The sequence below is a fragment of the Chrysoperla carnea genome, chromosome 5 (assembly GCF_905475395.1).
Source record: "Chrysoperla carnea chromosome 5, inChrCarn1.1, whole genome shotgun sequence".
Classification (NCBI taxonomy): Eukaryota; Metazoa; Arthropoda; class Insecta; order Neuroptera; family Chrysopidae; genus Chrysoperla; species Chrysoperla carnea.
In genome coordinates, this window is record NC_058341.1 from 19,244,815 (window position 1) to 19,265,038 (window position 20,224).

Consider the following 20,224-nt stretch of genomic DNA (forward strand, 5'->3'; position numbering starts at 1 on the left):
GTGTGTGTGACACCACAGTCACTAAGAGTGACTATCAGGAAAAGGGTTTTTTTTAGAAATAAATATGTAATTATCTTTGATGGTTCTATAACACAGCAAGTTGATATCTCCTGAGCGATGTGTTTTCAATCAAACTTCCTTAAAAAAATTGTTGCTTATTTTTTGTTCGTAAAATATGTTTTCAGTTTAGGTATTTAAACCGGGATCATCTTATATTAAATCAAATTTGTAGTATATTTGATACACCATACAGGTATTGAGAATTGAGGTACAGTAAATTCAATAAAAGTTAAATCATAAAAGAAATGTATATTATTTATGATATGTTGTACAAAAGGTGCTGTGAAAATTAGGCAGGCCAACCATACCTAATAAGCCCATAATTATATACTTCTATACTCTTCTTACATTTGTAATCTATAATCAAAAGAAACGTATTATATTTTTATATACCTTACCTTTAATACTTATTATGTTTATATACTTCGTTCATATTATTCAAGTTAGTTAAGCACCTGTCTAAAATCATTCTATGTTCTGTTTGGGAGATCGAATTCGCTCGTTTAGTTTTCCCCCCGTCTTATGGAGTGTAGAGGTAAAGGAGCTCAATCTGTTTTGGCTATTTGACTCAAAAAGTGTCCACAAAATACGATTAAATAAAATGGCTAAAATGGCGTAAGTGTAGCGGAGGGTTTGATCTGAACTGAACTGTGTGTATATGTAAATGTAACTAGTACAGCAACGCTTTCTTAATTTAAGGCTATTTGGTGATCACATTTCACAGAGATTGTGCTCTTTTACCTCTACAATCCATAAATCGTCCCTAGATGTGATACCATTACCTATTTATTTGTACCAAGAAAACTAAAAAAGACGGAGAGTTATCTCTGAATCTCGGGTAATTCATTCGATTTGCCCATATACGTCCGGCATTTGTAAGTTTGCTTATATGAATTTGGCAGCGCTGATTTTATCTCACGACCATGCTTGACTTTATACATATTATGAGGATGAACGTATATGGGTCCACTCAAAATCCAGAATTAACTCTCCTTTCTAGTCTTCTTGATTTGTATCATAGATATGGTATCAAAACAATCTATGAGATGGCACTTCTATTCGTAATGTCAAATGTCATTATAAAGTTATTTTGTTAGTAGTGCCATGTGTTTGAATTTTTCGCAAGAAAGTTGAAAGTTACGACCAAGATCAAGATTATTCTATGATTACGACGCTCGAGGCTTGACAAGCAATTATTATTTTGTAAGTGTTTTTGCACAGATTATAATTGATTGTTTATGATGATACCTATTTAATTAGATTTATTATGCTAAATACTATCTGTATGCGAAATTTTATCCAAATTGAGAACAGTCGAAAACTGTAAAACAGACAGTCATTAAATATTTTTGAAAAACACATTTTTGACAGAGGTTTACACAGGGATTATTGTCATCCAACCACCATAACTAAAAAGTGTTTTGGATTTTAATCATCATACCCTTTAGGATTGTTGGTTAGGATTTACAAAAGCTCGCAATATGAGCATAATTTTTCAAAATCGTTATTATTCTACGATAATATATACAAACTATCTATATAATAATATAATACTGTTAGGTATATTATTTTATATATTCATTATGTCATATTTGGAATAAAGAGATTATTATTATTGTTTATAATAAAAAATAATCTTAAAATATTTTTAAAAGATAAAGATGAAAATATTATTTAGTATACAATTTATATTTATACATTCTTGTTTTTAAAAAATTTATTATTATTATTATTTAATAAATGTTGATTTTTAGTTATATTTCCCCCGAAAATATAGGCTTATGCACTATATCGAAGGTCAACGGGAATGAATTGGAGTGGGTTATAAATACATTTTAAGATCACTGATCCCTACTAGATTTTGAGAATGTTTCGCATATATAGGGGATATTTGTTTTCCGAGCGATTAGGTTCCCCCAGCAACCTTGATTTGATCGAATAAAATGATTAAGGGGATTGATGTTACGAAGGCGGTGGTTGATTTAAAAAGATTTTGGAGGGCATTACCAGAGGAAAACCGTTTTTTTCGACGATTTATGGCCTTGATCATTTCTAGAATTCCTATAAATTGAGCTAGGGAAAGAAGTGCTTTTTGGGAAGTATCAAGTTCCAAACTGCTGTTTTCTTTGAATGTAAACAATTTATTTTTCGGTTTTTAAGTCTTTGTACACCCCAAGAAAGTGCCTTTTCGGAGTTTCAATTTCTATAAAGCCTTTTTTGTATTTGTACAACTCCATCAAGTTGAGCACCCCTTCAGCCCCTCAAAATTTGTATGTGAATTGAGTAAATGATGAAGAAGTGCATTTTAGCAATGGCAACAGGCTATCCCAGGTTCTTTTATGTAAATATTTAAGGTGTTGAAAACCTGAGAGAACTAAAATTCCATATTAAAAAAAAATCTAATTGAGCGGGAAATATCACCTTAGTGATGGAACTTTTGTGCTCAAGAGTTTTTTTATTCTTATTGTATAGTTTGTTCATATTATATTAAACTTTTATAGTGTACAAAATGTTTGTGTTACGATTCTATAAAAAACCATGCTGTATGCTATAAGACAGGGTTCTCAAACTTAGGAACGCAACGGTTCGGTCAACGTATGATTCTGCACAAATTGAGCAGCTAGCTCCGGTTTGACGCTTACCAAATTATTTTTTATGCAGTTTTAAGGTCAAGCACCAAGACAATTTTAGATTTAGAGTTGAAATTATTTGTAACTTATTTTCAACTTTCAATGTATAAATGATAATAGAATCGTACATATTTTTTAGATGTCTTAAAGGTACCTGTATAGCCTGTAGTTGTAGAATTGAAGCTTGAAGTTTATAAAATGATTTCTTCCTATTAGTTCTTGTATTTCACTTCGTAAAATTAATATTTGTATTAGTTATCTCATTTTAACTTTAAAATACTTACCTATAATATTTTTCTTTATATTATAGCTATACCAGAATATGTACCTACGGGATATCCTCCTCACAAAGACAAAAAAGACAAAAATTTTAAATCGTTTTTGAGGAATCCCAAAAATTACTTTTTCTCGCTTTTCTATCTTTTTAAAAGGTTTTCCTTAGAGTTTATGTAGCTATAAAGTTAAGCCAAAAAAACTTTACTCGAATAATTGACATAAAAATGCTTTATACAAAAATCTCTCAGTCGAATTCCAAAGTTCATATACTTATTATTTTTTTGGTATTATGACTAGACTAACTTCTACGTTGAATTACTTGGGAACAATTCAAAGTCACCCATACTTCAAAGAGAAATGTTTAAAAGCAGCTCTTTTGGAATCAGGAGAATATAAAAACTTAAAAATTTGTTGAAAACTTATCTTTGGATGGAAAACATAAAAAAAAATGGTGGAAAACTATCCCTCTTAGACAGAACAAAAATAATTTTTAAATCATTTTATTCTGAAGTGAGTTTTTGCTTGTGTGCCTTGTTTTCTATTGGCCATGTTGGGAAAAGAATGATTTAAAAGAAATAAAAGTTCAAAAATTTATTTTAAACACTACCTGATTTCAAATGTTAATTTTGATTTTCGATTTTGTCCACATCAAATTGAATCGGAGTTCCACTCTGTACAGGTACATAATGTATAAGTAATATACCCATATGATATGTATAATTATGTTTCTTTTTTTACCGACGAAATATATAGAGAACGGATTTATAAAATATTAGACCTATATAGTTCTTTTTAGTGAAATTCTTATTCGAATGAAATAAAATCTTTAATACACGGGAACTTGTATTTCCAAGGACCCACTAAAACACATATACACATAATTTCATCTAAATCGGTTCAGTTCGCTTAGGAGTAGTTGAGTGATAAACAGACAGATAGATACAGGAAATTGAGATCTAGAAAAAAAAAATCAAATATGAGTCGGGCCTTAGAGGGTAGCTACCTTGAACTATTCCCTTCTCGATATACTCATGTTTCTGCCCATCTTAAGTATGAAAATAAATATTCACAGAATGTTTTTGATTAGGCATGTACCCAATATTAAGAGCCCGAAAAATGGGAAAACAAATTTTTTGATATACTACTTTTCAACCCTCTCTGATGCAGAAACGAGAATATGTTATTTCTTTATCATCATAAAAATCCTATGTTTTTTAATTCAAAAAATAAAAAATAACTTCAAAATAACACTATAATAAGTATTATACATATATATATCTAGTCAATATACATATATGTATTATATACGCTTGTATGTGTAGTAAAAATCAAACATTAATGACCGGTTTTGTTTCTCCGAATTTATATTTTTTTACACCTTATGCCTTTGGAAATGTTCATCCGCAGCAAATTTTTAAATGATGCGTGGTGGATATATTTTTTAAATGAATATATATATATATATATAGGTAGTATAGGTATACAGTGCGATTATTTCAAAAGTATCCACCTTAAATAACTCTTGACTTGATGTCGATTTAGATATCGAGGAGGAAGTTCAAAAATGGTACCTAGAGAATTTTAGGTTTCATTCCTTCACCCCCACAAATCCCAACTTTGAAATTTCAAATAGTACTTCCTATACTTTGTGATACCTCATTTGAAAGGGCATAAAATTATCTCTTTAATCATAATAAAAATGAAATCGATCGATTGGTTCTTAAAATAGACTTCCCAGAAGATTGAGTTCGTACCCTCTATATTCTGTGTAGTTTTTCTTAAGAATCTTATCAATCAGTTTCATGTTTTTATCATGCTTAAAGAGAAAATTTTATGTCCTTTCAAATGAGGTATCACAAAATAGGAAGTGCCATTTGAAATTTCAAAGTTGATCTGGCCAGAGGCGAAGGGATGAAACTTAAAACTATCTAAGTACCATTTTTGAACTTTCCCCTCGATAAACTCTAAATCGACGTGTTTTTACTCAAAACAATAATCATATCTGGTCAAGAGTTATTAAGAGTAATAGGGTACTTTCGGTAGTGAAAAATAAATTATAAAATTTGAAAAAAGTTAAAATTTATGTAAAAATATACTTAAATATTCCGATTTCCAGTCATAAAAGCACATTTTTCTTTTATAATAATAAAATTAAAAATCGTAATTTTTAAACTGTATATCACGTGACCTAAAACGCGGGCAAGCCCTGATGTGATGTTATATCGGTATGAGCCATAGACTATCAGTTAGTTCAGTATAGACATTTGTGTATAATATATCCATAGATAATAAGTATTTATATTTATTATAATCAGATGTCTATGAATATATCTGTCAAACTTATTTGAGTTTTTTCGTATAATCATGCCGATATTACGTCATCAAATTGGATGTCTGCGTTTTTGACAGTTTAAAAAAGGTTTAAAATTTTATTTAAGCTTTTGGCAAGAAAGCGTGTGTATTTTTCCGAAATAAATTTATGGTGGCTTTTTATTAGCAAAATCAACATTTTGAAGTACTTTTTCAAATATATAGTAGAACTAGCTGTGAACTACCCGCTTTGCTGGGCAACATCCCCACTTGCACCCCTCCCTCCACATTTCCTTGCGTGGGATAACAGTTTTGTAATGTACACGTCATGCTCTTTTATTTGATACCCCACTTAGGTATATTTGTAAATATTCGATAATTCCTTCCCGCTTTCTCGCTACACTATGTATTGATACCCTATTAAGGATGGATACTTTTGATATGATCACACTGTATAAATACGCTTCACAATATATAATATACGTCTTATAATGTAGAAAATAATATTGATTCATATAATGAAATTGGTTACGATGCACACATAATCAGTAAAGTTTTTTTACTTTTTTATTTTTGAGTAGTATTATTCTTAATAAATATAAAAAATAAAATAAAATTTTATAATAGAAATTTAATCAATTAGTTTTGTATACGATTTGTAATATAGCTATATAATATTGTACTCATTGGTTATTCGTTGTGTGCGTAGTCATGGTAGGGATAATAAAATCGATGCCAGCGCTTTAAGTGAAAAATTTTGGAGATAAAGTGGGCTGTTATGACTAATTTGCAATTATTTACATGTTAATGATATAGAAACTGTCAAATTAAAATGATTGAAAAACACTAATTAATTAAACTTAATGCATTTAAAATTGGGAAAATAAGAAATCAAATTGTACAAATATTATTTTTCAAATGTTAATTATCGTAATTATTTATTTAAATTTGTGAAACAAGAATATTAAATTTTAAATGTAAGTTTTCAATGCAATCCACACAATTATATATGCATCCATTAATTCTATAATTAAAGTAGTGTATCGTTGTCATGGAAACGAAATTCACGCTCGGAGCGAATAGGTATAAACTCATATTCGTTTTTTGATAAGAATAATAATAATTATTATACGACCATGGATTTAATTAAATATATTAGGAAATATATCCTTAAGAGCGTACGTACATTCCCAAAAAAATGAGTGTATGATAATATTTGAGACTTTTGAAAATTAGACGAAAATTAAGGGTAAAATTTTTCGATATATACCTTCCATATTTTTTGAAATATTAGTGCCTAAAGATTTCGAGAAAATAACTTAGTGGCAAAGGAGGCACCCGCCACCGGCGCAAAACTAAACGTATGGTTTATACGCAAAACAAAAAGTTAGTTAAGAATCATGTAAAAGGCGCTCATTAATTTACATAAAGTTAAAAAATTCGATTTTTTTGATAATACAGGCAAATTTGATCCGATCTGATTGGAATTTTTTTTGAAACCCACTAATTTTGGGTCATTCTTTTCAGCTACGATGTCCGTTTTCCGCTAGCTATCACATATGTGCTTAATTCCGGAACCAGGCGTCCACATTCTTGAAATCTTATAGAGCTAGGGTAATTTTGATCATAAATTTGAAAATTATGGCCCAAATTTAGTAGGATTACATACTTGGTTTATCAAAATTGAATAAAATTTGGATGTGATAGAGCAAAATAAAATTTTTTGGATTCTGATGACGTCATAAAGTTCAAAAATTCGATTTTTTTGATAACACAGGCAATTGTTATCCGATCTTTTTGGAATTTTTTTTGAAACCAACTAATTTTGGGTCATTCTTTTCAGCTGTGATGTCAGTTTTTCGCTAGCTATCACATATGTGCCTAATTCCAGGACCAGACCTCCATAATCTTAAAACCTAATAGAGCTAGATTAATTTTGACCATAAATTTGAAAAGTATGGCCCAAATTTAGTAGGATTACATACTTTGTTTATCAAAATTGGATAAAATTTGGATGTGATAGAGCAAAATTAAATTTTTTGGATTCTGATGACGTCATAAAGTTCAAAAATTCGATTTTTTTGATAACCAGGCAATTTTTATCCGATCTTATTGGAATTTTTTTTTAAACCAACTAATTTTGGGTCATTCTTTTCAACTGTGATGCCAGTTTTTCGCTAGATAGCACTTATGTGCTTAATTCCGGAAGCAGGCGTCCACATTCTTGAAATCTTATAGAGCTAGGGTAATTTTGATCATAAATTTGAAAATTATGGCCCAAATTTAGTAGGATCACATACTTGGTCTATCAAAATTGGATAAAATTTGGATGTGATAGAGCATAATAAAATTTTTTGGATTCTGATGACGTCATAAAGTTCAAAAATTCGAATTTTTTGATAACACAGGCAATTGTTATCCGATCTTCTTGGAATTTTTTTTGAAACCCACTAATTTTGGGTCATTCTTTTCAGCTGTGATGTCAGTTTTTCGCTAGCTATCACATATGTGTCTAATTCCAGGACCAGACTTCCACAGTCTTGAAACCTAATAGAGCTAGATTAATTTTGACCATAAATTTGAAAAGTATGGCCCAAATTTAGTAGGATTACATACTTGGTTTATCAAAATTGGATAAAATTTGGATGTGATAGAGCAAAATTAAATTTTTTGGATTTTGATGACGTCATAAAGTAAAAATTCGATTTTTTTGATAACACAGGCAATTTTTATCCGATCTTATTGGAATTTTTTTTGAAACCCACTAATTTTGGGTCATTCTTTTCAGCTGTGATGTCAGTTTTTCGCTAGCTATCACATATGTGCTTAATTCCAGGAGCAGGGCTCCACATTGTTGAATCCATTAGAGATAGGTTAATATTAACCACAAATTTGAAAATTATGACCCAAATTTAGTCGGATTACATACTTTGTTTATTAAAATTGGATAAAATTTAGATGTGATACAGCAAAATTGAATTTTTTGGATTCTGATGACGTCATAAAGTTAAAAAATTCGATGTTTTTGTTAGCACAGACTTTGATTCGATTTGATTGGAATTTTTTTTGAAACCCACTAATTTTGGGTCATTTTTTCAGTTGTGGTGTCAGTTTTTCGATAGCTGTCACTTATGTGCTCCACGAAAGTTTCTAAAACTTTGATAGGAATTTTGTTTGTTAGAATCTACATGATTTGAAAGAATTTTTAATCAAAAATTTATCGGATGGGTTTAGTATAAAATTAGAATCAAAAGACTCACTATTTATAGCTACCTATAAATTTTTAACTCTCTGTCTTTGATAGTTTTTGAGAGAATCGTAAATGCTACTGATGTCATGGTATATTGATGTTGTAAATAACAGATTATTTTATCGAAGATGTAAAAACCCAGTATAGGTTTGCATTTTCCATACTGTAATGGAAATGAAATAAGTGAAGTACTTTTAAATTAAACTTACCATGAAGTTTGAACTTTCAAGATTTTAAAGAAACAAAAAAAGTTACACTGTCGATTTTTATTTTTGCGCTACCATGGACAAAAGTCCGACGTTCAAAATAAAAGCAAATATTAATTCTATCAAAATACAATCACAAAGTATTCAATAAAAAAATATTATTATTTTTAATTAAAAAAAAAATCAACTATAATTAAACACAAATTAAATTAAAGTTTTCTTATCAACATTCTTTAATAATAATAAAAAAAAAATACATCTAATTTAATATTCGAATTTGAATTAAATCAAATTAATTACACAGCGTCCGTAGAGTGATAAAATTAATTAATTAATTAATTTTAATAATAAATTAAAAATATAACTTAATTCTTATATCGTAGGTAAAGTAATTCTAATTAAAATTAGATGAATATAATACTACAAATTTATAACAAATTAAAATTAAAAATTAAATAATTATTTTTTTTATTGTGAATATTATTGTTAGTACTTAAAAAGTACTTGTTTCTTCTGTGTACAGCGATGTTAGTTAAGGAGCTGGTGGTAAAAATATTTATTTGATTTTAATTTAAAGTTGTTCTGAAGAAAATGATATATAAGGATGTATGAGCATGACAACAATGTTTGATTTAAAGGCTCAAAATTTGTTTGTAGGTAGTCTTTTACTCAAAGAATATGTGGTTAAAATTTCAGCTTAGGTATCCGTGCAAATTTTTAAGAAAAAAGTCGATATGAAATACATTGGCTCTTATGGAGGAATCTCAAAAAACGACATATTTTGGAAGTTTTTGATAATTTTCATTTGGAATGAATGAAAACAAATTAAAAAAAAACTTTTTAATAGAAAGTAAACATATTAGCAATGAATTAGAAAAGAAAAAAACTAAGTGTCACCGTCCATATAAGGGATGTAAGAGCAGGGTAGATTAAAGGTTGAAATTATTTTTATCTTATTTTCAACTTTGATGATGAATTTTGTTATAACTTTATGAATGTAGACGAAAAATAAGAATAAAATTTTTCGATATGTGTCTTGGTTTTCGAAATATCGAAAGCTAAATAATTAAACAAAATTTTCTATTTTCGATATTTTGAAAATTAAGCCAGATATCGAAAAATTTTATTCTTACTTTTCGTCTTATCATGTAATTTTACAAGTGACGTCAACACATCGTTTTTAGCAACGCCACCGCACGGAGAAGTGATAAAATAACATACAGAATGATAAATGGTTTGTTTCTAAACTTGCTTTTAATATATTATATCGTAATTTTCCATAGAAACAAGCTGAAAAAATGTGAATTTAGCGTGATTCCGATTGACTCATTGCCTCAACGGGTGTAAATATGTCACTACCGGATTTTTTATTCAAAAATATAACCATTTTAAATGAATTATTCTTTCAGTAATATATGAATTTGTGACGAAAAAAATTAATACAATTACTCTATTGGTAGTTTTCCACTAATTCGCTGCATATAGAGGTCACGTGAGTGCATCATTCTTTTAAAAATAGAATTTTGTTGAATACAGGTTCAAATGTAAACCGGTTTTGTATGAATTGTGTGGTAGCCACACTGTGTAAGTAAAACAGAGCAATAATAGGTAATTTGTATTGATATCAAAAGTTGCGGCACGATGCGATGCATTCTCATATTATATTATTTTTATATAAATATTTTTCCGTTTTTCATTTTTTTTTTTTTTTAATGTAGTAAATTTTATTTTCTTAAGTTTGATTTGGTTTTGAAGAAGCAGAAGGATACTTTGTTTTGTTTTTTATTATATTTTTTTTAATAAAATCAAATGATGGTGTTTTGTTTCAGTTGTAATAATTATTTGAAATAAAAACGAGTTATATGTATTACATATTATACGTTTTTTTTTTTTTTTTTTTATAATAGCAAAGAGTGCTAAGCATAGCTAATAGCATGTTGCTCACAGCGGGGCTGTCATCAAACTCTAGTTTTTTTTTTCTTTTTGAATGTATTTTGTGTGTGTGTAAGTTTGTGTGTTGTATTTCATAAACGGCGCAATTTTATTTTAATTTTTAGAGAGTATTGGAGTTGGTGATTGTAGGTTTCTACATTATGTCAAACTAGCCTAAACTCTACGTTATAGCCTTCACTTCTCTTGTTCTCACGTATCCCTCTTCCATAACACCCGAAATAGGGGTAGGCATTGTTTTACACAGGTAAAATAAATGTACAGATTTCAATTTTTTTTTAATGTTATATAGAGTGTTCTGTTATTGACTGCAGATATCCAGCTTACAAAAATAAGCTCATTAAGAGCAACAAAAAAACTTTTTTCCAAATTTGGATCTAAGCCCTAATTTGCGAGATACGGGTATGACAGAATTAGATAAATTTGTTCATTCACTGAGTATCATTTGATAACCATTAGCAAATGATAATCAGTTGACCTTAGTAGGTTTCATTTAATAATATTGAACAGATTTTAAAAATAGTATAAAATGATTTAATTGGATTTGGTCAAATTATCTTAAACATTTGTCTTCAGTTCGTTTTTGTCTCAATGTATACACATTCGCGTTCCATACATGTAATTGTTCTATCACCAAATTTTTTCAATACAATCCTACATATCTCGAGAGTGATTTTTTTAACCGTTTCAGTTATTATCTGTTCTAAATAGTTGATATTTCTAAACGGCCATTAACATTCCTATCGAACTATTTCATATTGTAGACATTCTGTAAATTCGATATCAAAAATGAGTAGCTTAATGTTAATATTTTCGAAAGCAGAGATTTTTATAAAGAACTTTTTTTCGTAAACCTTCTAATAAAAAAGTTTTCCATATGGAACCAATTTAAGCAATCACCCTGTATATTTCATGTATACAGGGTATAATAAAATTAGTATCCTTGATAAATACAGGGTATACAAACTTTTTATGTCCTGAGCACGCTGTATGTCAGTTTGATATCTCTTTTCGTTTTTGAGTTATCGTGTTTACAGACAGACAGACAACCAACCGATAATGGACTAATAAGGTGATTTTATAAACACCTATACCAAAATATTTTTCATAGCATCAATATTTCTAAGCATTACAAACTTGGGACTAAACTTAGTATACCTTGATATATATTACATATATACATGGTATAAAAAACTAACAATTTTATCTATTTTACTTATTTCTAATTAAAAAATTAAAAAAAAAAAAATAACTCATTATATTTTATATAAAAACAATACAATTAATCAATTATATAACACATATTATATTTATTTATGCATCATTATATTAATTTTTATATGATGTGAAGTCCTTGAGCAAATGGAGATTTAGAATTAGTTTTTAAAAAATATTTACCATTAGCAGTTGTATTCACAGAAAAACCCATTAACTCAATCTCATTACTAATAAATTTTCCTTTCCTAAATTTCTTCCATGAAACACATTTATATGATACAAAAGTTTCGCTTAATATACTTTCCGTATAATATAAAGCCGCACGAAAATGTTTTCCATGAAAATCGAATAAATTACAACCCGGTTGTAAAACACCACCATTTGGATAAAAATCCGCATCACCTACGAACTGTGACATACCAAAAATCCCCCCACATGTGTGTATAACATCAATAAAAATTGCATCACCTCGAGCAAGACGTTTTGCGTGGCTCACAAGTATCGGTTTTCCATATAACGGTCCCGCAGGATCTAATCCTGTAATACGTCCAACTTTTTGATTTAAGAATTGATAAACATATTTTCCGATAAATCCAGCAAGATGTGCTCCCAGGGAATGTCCAATCAATTGGAGATTTTTTACATTTAATTCTTTTGTTTCCACTAATTTAATAAGAATTTCTGCCATATATTTTGCCACACGGGGAGCATATTTTGTGGCATATAAATAATTTCTTCCTGCAAAATATTTCCAATCTAATACGATTACGTTGTAACTTGAACGTTGGAAATAGTTAAATCGACTTTTTCGAATCCAAACGTTGTTACCGGTGTCATGGTGGCCGTGTATTAAGATAACAGTTAAATGTGAACTGTCGAACGATGATTCCGCGCAATTTGTTAAATTTAATAAAAATGGTTCGTTTGGAAAATCATTTGTATATAAATATGGGAATGTATTTCTAGATATTTCGCTGTTAGCATCGTTCGAAGTGTTAATGAATCGATTTCCCATCAATAAAATATTTTTCGTTGGGGATTTTCTTAATACCATGCGTTGATTTGAATGTCACGAGTCACTGAAATTAAATAAAAACAAATTAATTTTTGAAATACCCTGTATAGCATCTGCTTTGTTTTTCAGAAATCTCGAAAACTTCCGAAAGAATTTTATAGGATTTTTTTTTCGTTTTTTCGAGAATCTTTCATGAGACCGCTATTTGAAGCTATTTTCAACTACCTATCTTTTATAGTTTTGGAGAAAAAAGACACCAAAGTTTTGTCCTAATTTGTGCCACCGCGGGTAAACAGTGATGTTTACGAAAAAATGTTTCAAATAAAAGTTGTTTATTTTGTTATAAGGAATATTTTCTACATTTAAACTTATATTCTATCTCTAACGGTTTACAAGATGGATTTTACGGACCCAAGAAGTAATTGACCTATGTCATTTGATTTAAGCTCACTTTTTACGTCCTCAGCACGCTATCATGTTTCGAGTTATAATGTTTGAGGACAGACTGATGATTGGGCGAGCAAACAAAAATGGACTTATTAAGTGATTTTATGAACACCTATTAATACAATAAGCCGGAAAAAAGTGAAAGTCGAAAAATGGGGACAAAGCACCAATTTTAAAGAAACTTTTTGTAACGTGTTTATAGGACTCTAAGGAACATTCCGCCAACTTAACCTAGTCGAAAGAGAGCATATAGTTCCAGCGGGAGCATATGTAGTCCACATTTTTTTGAAATGCTTATTTTGGCTTAAAATTCCAAAAATTATGTCATATTTGAATCGAAATTCTACTTAGAAAATTAAGTATTTATTGTTCAAACTGTTAACTATGTGAAATTTTGATCGCTCATTACGAATCTGGAGTCAGAAAACCGTGAATTTTCAGCCAACAATTTCACTTTTTTGGGCACAAAAACGGCAAACTAAGTTTTCATCGGCCAAAATTTTGCTCTAAGAGATATGGTTTCCCAACTTTTCCTATGCATCTCGACTGATTACTACGTTTTCAAAACTTAGTCTGACAAATTTCTTAACAATTACTGTCAGCCAGGCAAGTATAACCGATGGAAGGTATCTAAAACCTTATTTTTATAACAAAAGGTCTGTCAAAAGTTAATTGACAAAAATGGTCAGCCAGACCATCATTTAACTTTTAATAAGTGAGCCTTTTTATAACTTAGAACAGACAAAAATACACATTTAAATTGGTAAGAAACTCTCTGTGAATTATTAAGAAACTCCCTATCCGCGGATATCCACCACAAATAAAAAAAATCCGTACCTGTTTCGTTTTTTACAAATCTGATAACGAGTGCTTTCTTTCATTTTTTTTAGGGTTACCATGGTAAACAGAAGAAATTAAAAATAGTAAATTAATAAAAAGTATTCTATAATTAGAACATTTTAAACTGTGCCAAAACACATTCGACGCGTTATCAGAAATCTAAGTTTTCAGAATACAAAATTGTTCGTTTATTTCATTGAAAACTGAACTAGTTAAAACACTCACTGAACGAACTCAGTAGCACTTAAACAAAGATCCGTATTCGTATCCGCACCTCAAAATGGGAAAATCCGTTAAAAACTTGGTATACGGATATGACACACTATTGTTATTACAAATACTAATTTTATTGTTGGAGAATATATTTATTTGTACGCCACTGTATCGACAGAGATCAGTCATTTGCGTGTCGGGTGCTTTGAGCGGCTAGCAAGGGTATCCAGCCATTTACAACAGATACAAGCCGATATGATAGCTTGTGTATGTGAGGTACATACATACTTCACCGCGCCCCCTTAAACCGAATAACACATGTCTATAGATCTACCATTCCATTTTATTTAAGAAAATATTGTATTTAGTTAAATATAGATCGGCGACTATTTTACCTCTTAGTACTTCAATTCCTGTCTAATCGTTGTGTGCGTAGTCATGGTAGGGACAATAAAATCGATGCCAGCGCTTCCAGTGAAAAATTTTGGCGATAAACGAGGCTGTTATGACTAATTTGCAATTCTTTACATGTTAATGTTATAGAAAATGTCAAATTAAAATTATTGAAAAACACTAATTAATTAAACTTAATGCATTAAAAGATGTGAAAATAAGAAATCAAATTGTACAAATATTATTTTTCAAATGTAAATTATCATAATTATTTATTTAAATTTGTGAGACAGTAATATTAAATTTTCAATGTAAGTCATAAATGCAACCCATACAATTATATATGCATCCATACAATTCTATAATTAAAGTTGTGTATCGTTACCATGGAAACGCCTCCAATAAAACTCACACACGGTGCGAATTACATTTTTTATTAAGCAAATTTATTTTTAAAAGTGTGCCATTTGTAACTCTTAGGAATATTGATGGTAGAAACAAATTTTTAACCGTAAGAGATGGGAGAAAAATCAATGTTTATTTTTTATAAAATTGTACCTACTTTTTTATGCTTCCTTGCATGCAATGACATCCGAATGTTGTTAAGATTTCAATCGAAATGTCCTTTATGACAGTCTTCATCGAGAATATGCTTCAGTCAGTCCTTGCTAAAGCTTTCCAAAAGATCGTCCAGACTTTTTTTGTAACGTGCAGTAACTCCAGTCATTAGCAAGGACATTCAGGGAATCACAAGAGATTCAGGTTAAAATAAATCTGATTTTACCTATAAGGTAAAGTATCATAAGGTAAAACGAGTCAGTTTTTTAGCCTGGAATTTTTAAGGCCACAGAGTGATGGAACATAATCAAAGATGCTCATGCTTCATCCGAGACCAATTCTAAATAATATTTTTATACATTACATCGTCTCTCTATGATAATATATTATTATGTAAGATACCAATATTTTTATTTCAATGGTAAGACTATTTCGGCAAATATACTGTCGGCTTCCTTTGATATGTTCGGCTACATTCCTTCATGCTTTATAGTTTTAAATTTATATCCCCTTTCCCTTCTCTCCATAAACGTCTTGAATTTAATATTTATTTTCTTTCTTTGTCTTATAGATCTACCACTACAATAAAATTATTCTTAAAATATAAAATACAAAATTTTAGTAGTCATTAAAATAGTTATTATACTCAATTAAGTATATTGATAATAAATTTATACTGATAAGAGTTATCAAAATAATTGGGATAATTTTTTGCAATTAAATTTTTTAAGAACCCATGTGTACGAAATAAAATTTTTACATGCAAAATAACATATGTAATAAGTAAGTAATTTGGGTTATTATTATAATAAACCTTTGTAAATTAGCCTCATAAAATTTGGAAAATTAAAAGAAAATACAATTAAAAATCATGAATTAATTGAGTTTGTATGTTGCCTATTAAAACTATCTAATTTAGTAAACAATTTATGGTAACTTAAGTTAGGAACATCGATCTGATAATAATTACTTACTTAAATATTGTGATTTCGAATCATATTAAAATATTAAAATTAAAAATCTTAATTTTTAAACTGTAAATCACGTGACCTAAAACGCGGGTAGGCCCTGCTGTGATGTCATAGCGGTATGAGTCATAGACCATCAGTTAGTTCAGTGTAGACAGCTGGGTATCATAAATACATAGATAATAAATATTTATATTTATTATAATTACTTTTCTATGAATATATCTGTCAAACTTATTTGTGTTATTTCGTATAATGATACCGATATGACGTCATCAAATTGGATGCCCGCGTTTTTGACAGTTTAGAAAGGGTTTAAAATTTAATTTAAGTTTTTGGCAAGAAAGCGTGTGTATTTTTCCGAAATAAATTTTTGGTGGCTTTTTATTAGTAAAATCAACATTTTGAAGTGCTTTTTCAAAAGTAGTGGAATACCCTATTATTTACTACTTTTAAAACCGGTTTTCATTCTCATAAATTAAAAAACCCTTGTATAATCATCCATAACATTTATTTTATGGTTAAATGATAGATCTATAAAAACAAGTAAACGAAGGTAAACGATCTTACAACCGAAGTTTTGTTTTCATTTTCAGTCTTCAAAAGTTGTTTGATGTGTAAAGTTGGTTCTACGAATTGGAAAATACACAAATGTTGAACGTTTGTTGTGATAAAATCTTATTTAAAATGAAAAGTAAAATTACGAAATACAATATTATTAAAACTATTAATTTAACAAATATGAAAAAAAATTGTTTAATTTAATTTAATTTAATTTCATGTGTTTTTTAATTAAATAAATTTATTAATTGTTTAACAAAATGACGAATTTATCGTTAATTACATGTGTTTTAACAATAGTAATTGTTTTATTGAATTATTGTTTTTGTTTACATACAAATCATGTGTTGGGATTATCAAAAACTGAATGTGAACCGATACAGATTTCGGTTTGTTATGGTTTAGGATATAATGTTACATATATGCCGAATATATTTCGGCATAATAATCAAATTGAAGCTCAACAAGCTGTAAGTTTTAAATTATTTTAAAAATTAGAATTTTTAAATTAGAATTGTTTTAAAAATTATATTTTAAATAAAACGTATCATGGTTCAGGTAGACGGTACAGAAATGCTTTCACAAAAGGTGTTATGTAATATAACATGTGTGTTTGTTATGTTTATATTTAGGGGAAATGTGAATAATAGGGGTTGAAGTTATGTATGCGTTGTTCGATATTTTAATTATTTTCAAATATTGTAATAATTAAACAGAATATTTTTGTATATATCTTAAGTATATGCAATAGTTTTACATTTATGATAGTTAAGTTGCATTTTAAGATATTTATGAGAAAAGTTTCAAAAAGTTGGTCTTTTTTCCTTTGATTGATTTGAAATTGACTCCTTTTTTATGAATATCTTATTATGGATTAGAAATACGAAGGGATTTTGATGACACTTGAAAAAGCGTGATTAATCAAAGGTTGAAAAGTAAATTCTTTTTCCCAATGGAACTAAATCCGAAATTTTTTTCTGTATGTCTTTGTATCAGCTATCCGGTTAGAAATTTCAGTGAGGCATTGATTCAGCCCAAATGGGGGATATCGAATGTCAAACTTGTGGTAAGTGAGGCATTCAAACCAGGCCCACGTTTGTGACGCAACGTAATTGCGAGGTCCTCCTTGATTTGACTTCCTGATTAGGTAGCTGTTTGGAAAAAATACTTCTTGGTGATAGCACAAACCTTTTATGGCCCAGACTCGGTTTCCTTCTTAGGCCGAAGTTCGGAAGCTATACTTCAAACAAAAATTGGGCTTTCCCAACAATTGAGAAAGATTAAATGAAGGTATTCCTCGAGTACTCCTGATAGCGATCGAAATCGGCATGCCTAACTTTGGAAAGCCTTTGTTTATTAGCGTAAGACGTGAGTCTGAAATTCCAAAGATATGTCCAAGTTGGGCTATACTACTTTGTTTCCTAACGACGGTCTAGTTAAAACATAATAAAGCCTGAATTAGGCTTAACTCATTTTGGCAAGCCTCGTTAGGCTCGAACAGATATTTTGGAATGCCTCACAGCTTTTTCTATTCGGGTAGTCTTAATATACTGAATGTTAGTGGTTGGAAGAAAAAATAGCATGAAGTCGAGGTAAATGGAAGGGCATTAATGCTTGAGACAGCAGGCTGAAACGAACTGACTGAGAATTGTAGTGCCATGGCATTATTAAATTATGATTTTGCTAGACTAAAGTTAAACAATCTCATATATTGTAAAGAAAGTTGATCATAATCAGTCATGTGCATCTTGCATAAGATGAAAAATTAAAAAGCGTAAAAAAAACATGAAACAGGAACTGTTACAGAGAAAGAATCAAAGTTATGGTATTTATAAGTTGAATATTTTGCCGTTATGATTTTGCGTTGGTGCCTGACCGGAATAAAAATAGGCTAGTGCCTGGTGATCGAAACGTTCTGTCAAAAGTCGATCGATGCCTGGAGAAAGATTGGTAAACCTACACTTGGTTTATTAGATTGATCAAAGATTGTGCATGGATCAGAAAACTAACATTTGATTTTGTAGAATTGGGCAAAAATTGACAAATCACAATTTTATTAGACTTGGTTTTAAATCTTGTACAAGGATATTTGAGAAATCAAGACTTAATTTACTAGTCTTGGCAAAGGTTTGAATGAATACTGCAAACCAGTTCGTTCCTATCTCTAATAAATGGGTAAATCTGCCTTATTTTGATTATCAATTCGAAAAATTTTGGGAGAAAATTCTTTTTTTAACTAGATTTCTTTCGTTGTAAAAAATACGGAAAAAGATTTTTCCGGTTCCATAACGATTCGCACGACCTTCTGCACGCGATTTTGGGTTTCTTTGGTGACATTTTCTTGAATATCTCTGCTTCTATTGGTCGGATTGAGGCGAATAAAAAAAAGAATCGTTGGTTATGAAAAATTTATTCGAAAACTAATTGTTCTCGGCGCTGTTTCTTATATGAATGAGCTTTTATTAAAGCAAAAAAAAAAACATGTTTCCTGCCCTCATTATTTAAGAACATCTGCAATTGTTTTAATTCTGTATTTATTTTTGATCGATACAAATTATTTAAAAAAAGAAGTAATTATTTATAAATAATAATAATCGATTGTTTATATTTTGTTATCAAGTGAATTAAATTACAAATATGTTTTGCGGTACGTTTGACTTTGTCGGCACACCGCATAAAAACGGCACTTGATATAATTTTTGTTTGATATGATTATTTCTGTATGTATTTATCAATTTTAGATATCGATTGACGATTGTAGTTTGGTATTGGCCAAGTGTTTTTCATATAAAACGATAATAAAGTTCATAAAACAGTATAACAAACGTCAATGGAGATCGATAACTTGTATACTTATATTCTATCGACAAAGCATCTATTGTTTGAAATTGATAATGACCTGACGGACACAGAACACAGTGTAGTTGTTACCTAATGATACAGAACGACTACCTAGCTACTCAACCAATGTACATTGTTCATCTTCGGAGTTTTTTGGGTTACCATGTATACATTATGCTAAATAGCACGTATAACAGACAAAGCATCTATTGTTTGAAACTGACAATACACAGCACACCATACAATACTTAAGGAGTAATTTCCAGTCATGCGCTGGAGTTGACATCCCAATTTTTTTCTTCCTTTCCCCTCACAGCCCAAAATCTCTTTTACCTAATATATAAAGCCTCTATATATAAAAGCTTCACTGAGAGGCACGTATACGAAAAATACAATTTTTTGGTTACTTGATCGGATAGATTTGATTATCGATTAATGACATCACTTTTGCCTAAGAAATTTTTCTAAAGCTAGCGTATTCAATGCAA

General features: G+C 29.5%; 2 protein-coding genes across 2 annotated transcripts in view; one reads left to right on the plus strand and one right to left on the minus strand.

The window, feature by feature from the left end:
• Nucleotides 1-1,165: 1,165 nt before the first annotated feature.
• Nucleotides 1,166-20,224, plus strand: part of LOC123300102 (frizzled-4-like) — a 32,849-nt gene continuing 13,790 nt past the window's right edge. The window contains exon 1 of the mRNA XM_044882574.1: nucleotides 1,166-1,263. The gene's annotated coding sequence lies outside the window, so the exon portion shown is untranslated. The remainder of the gene's footprint in view (nucleotides 1,264-20,224) is intronic.
• On the minus strand, nucleotides 12,019-14,240 carry LOC123300626 (pancreatic triacylglycerol lipase-like). The gene is made up of 2 exons (XM_044883224.1): nucleotides 14,200-14,240; nucleotides 12,019-12,979 (listed from the first exon to the last, which is right to left on the minus strand). The coding sequence occupies exon 2, from the start codon at nucleotides 12,952-12,954 to the stop codon at nucleotides 12,019-12,021; it is 936 nt and encodes a 311-aa protein (XP_044739159.1). The 5' UTR covers nucleotides 12,955-12,979; nucleotides 14,200-14,240.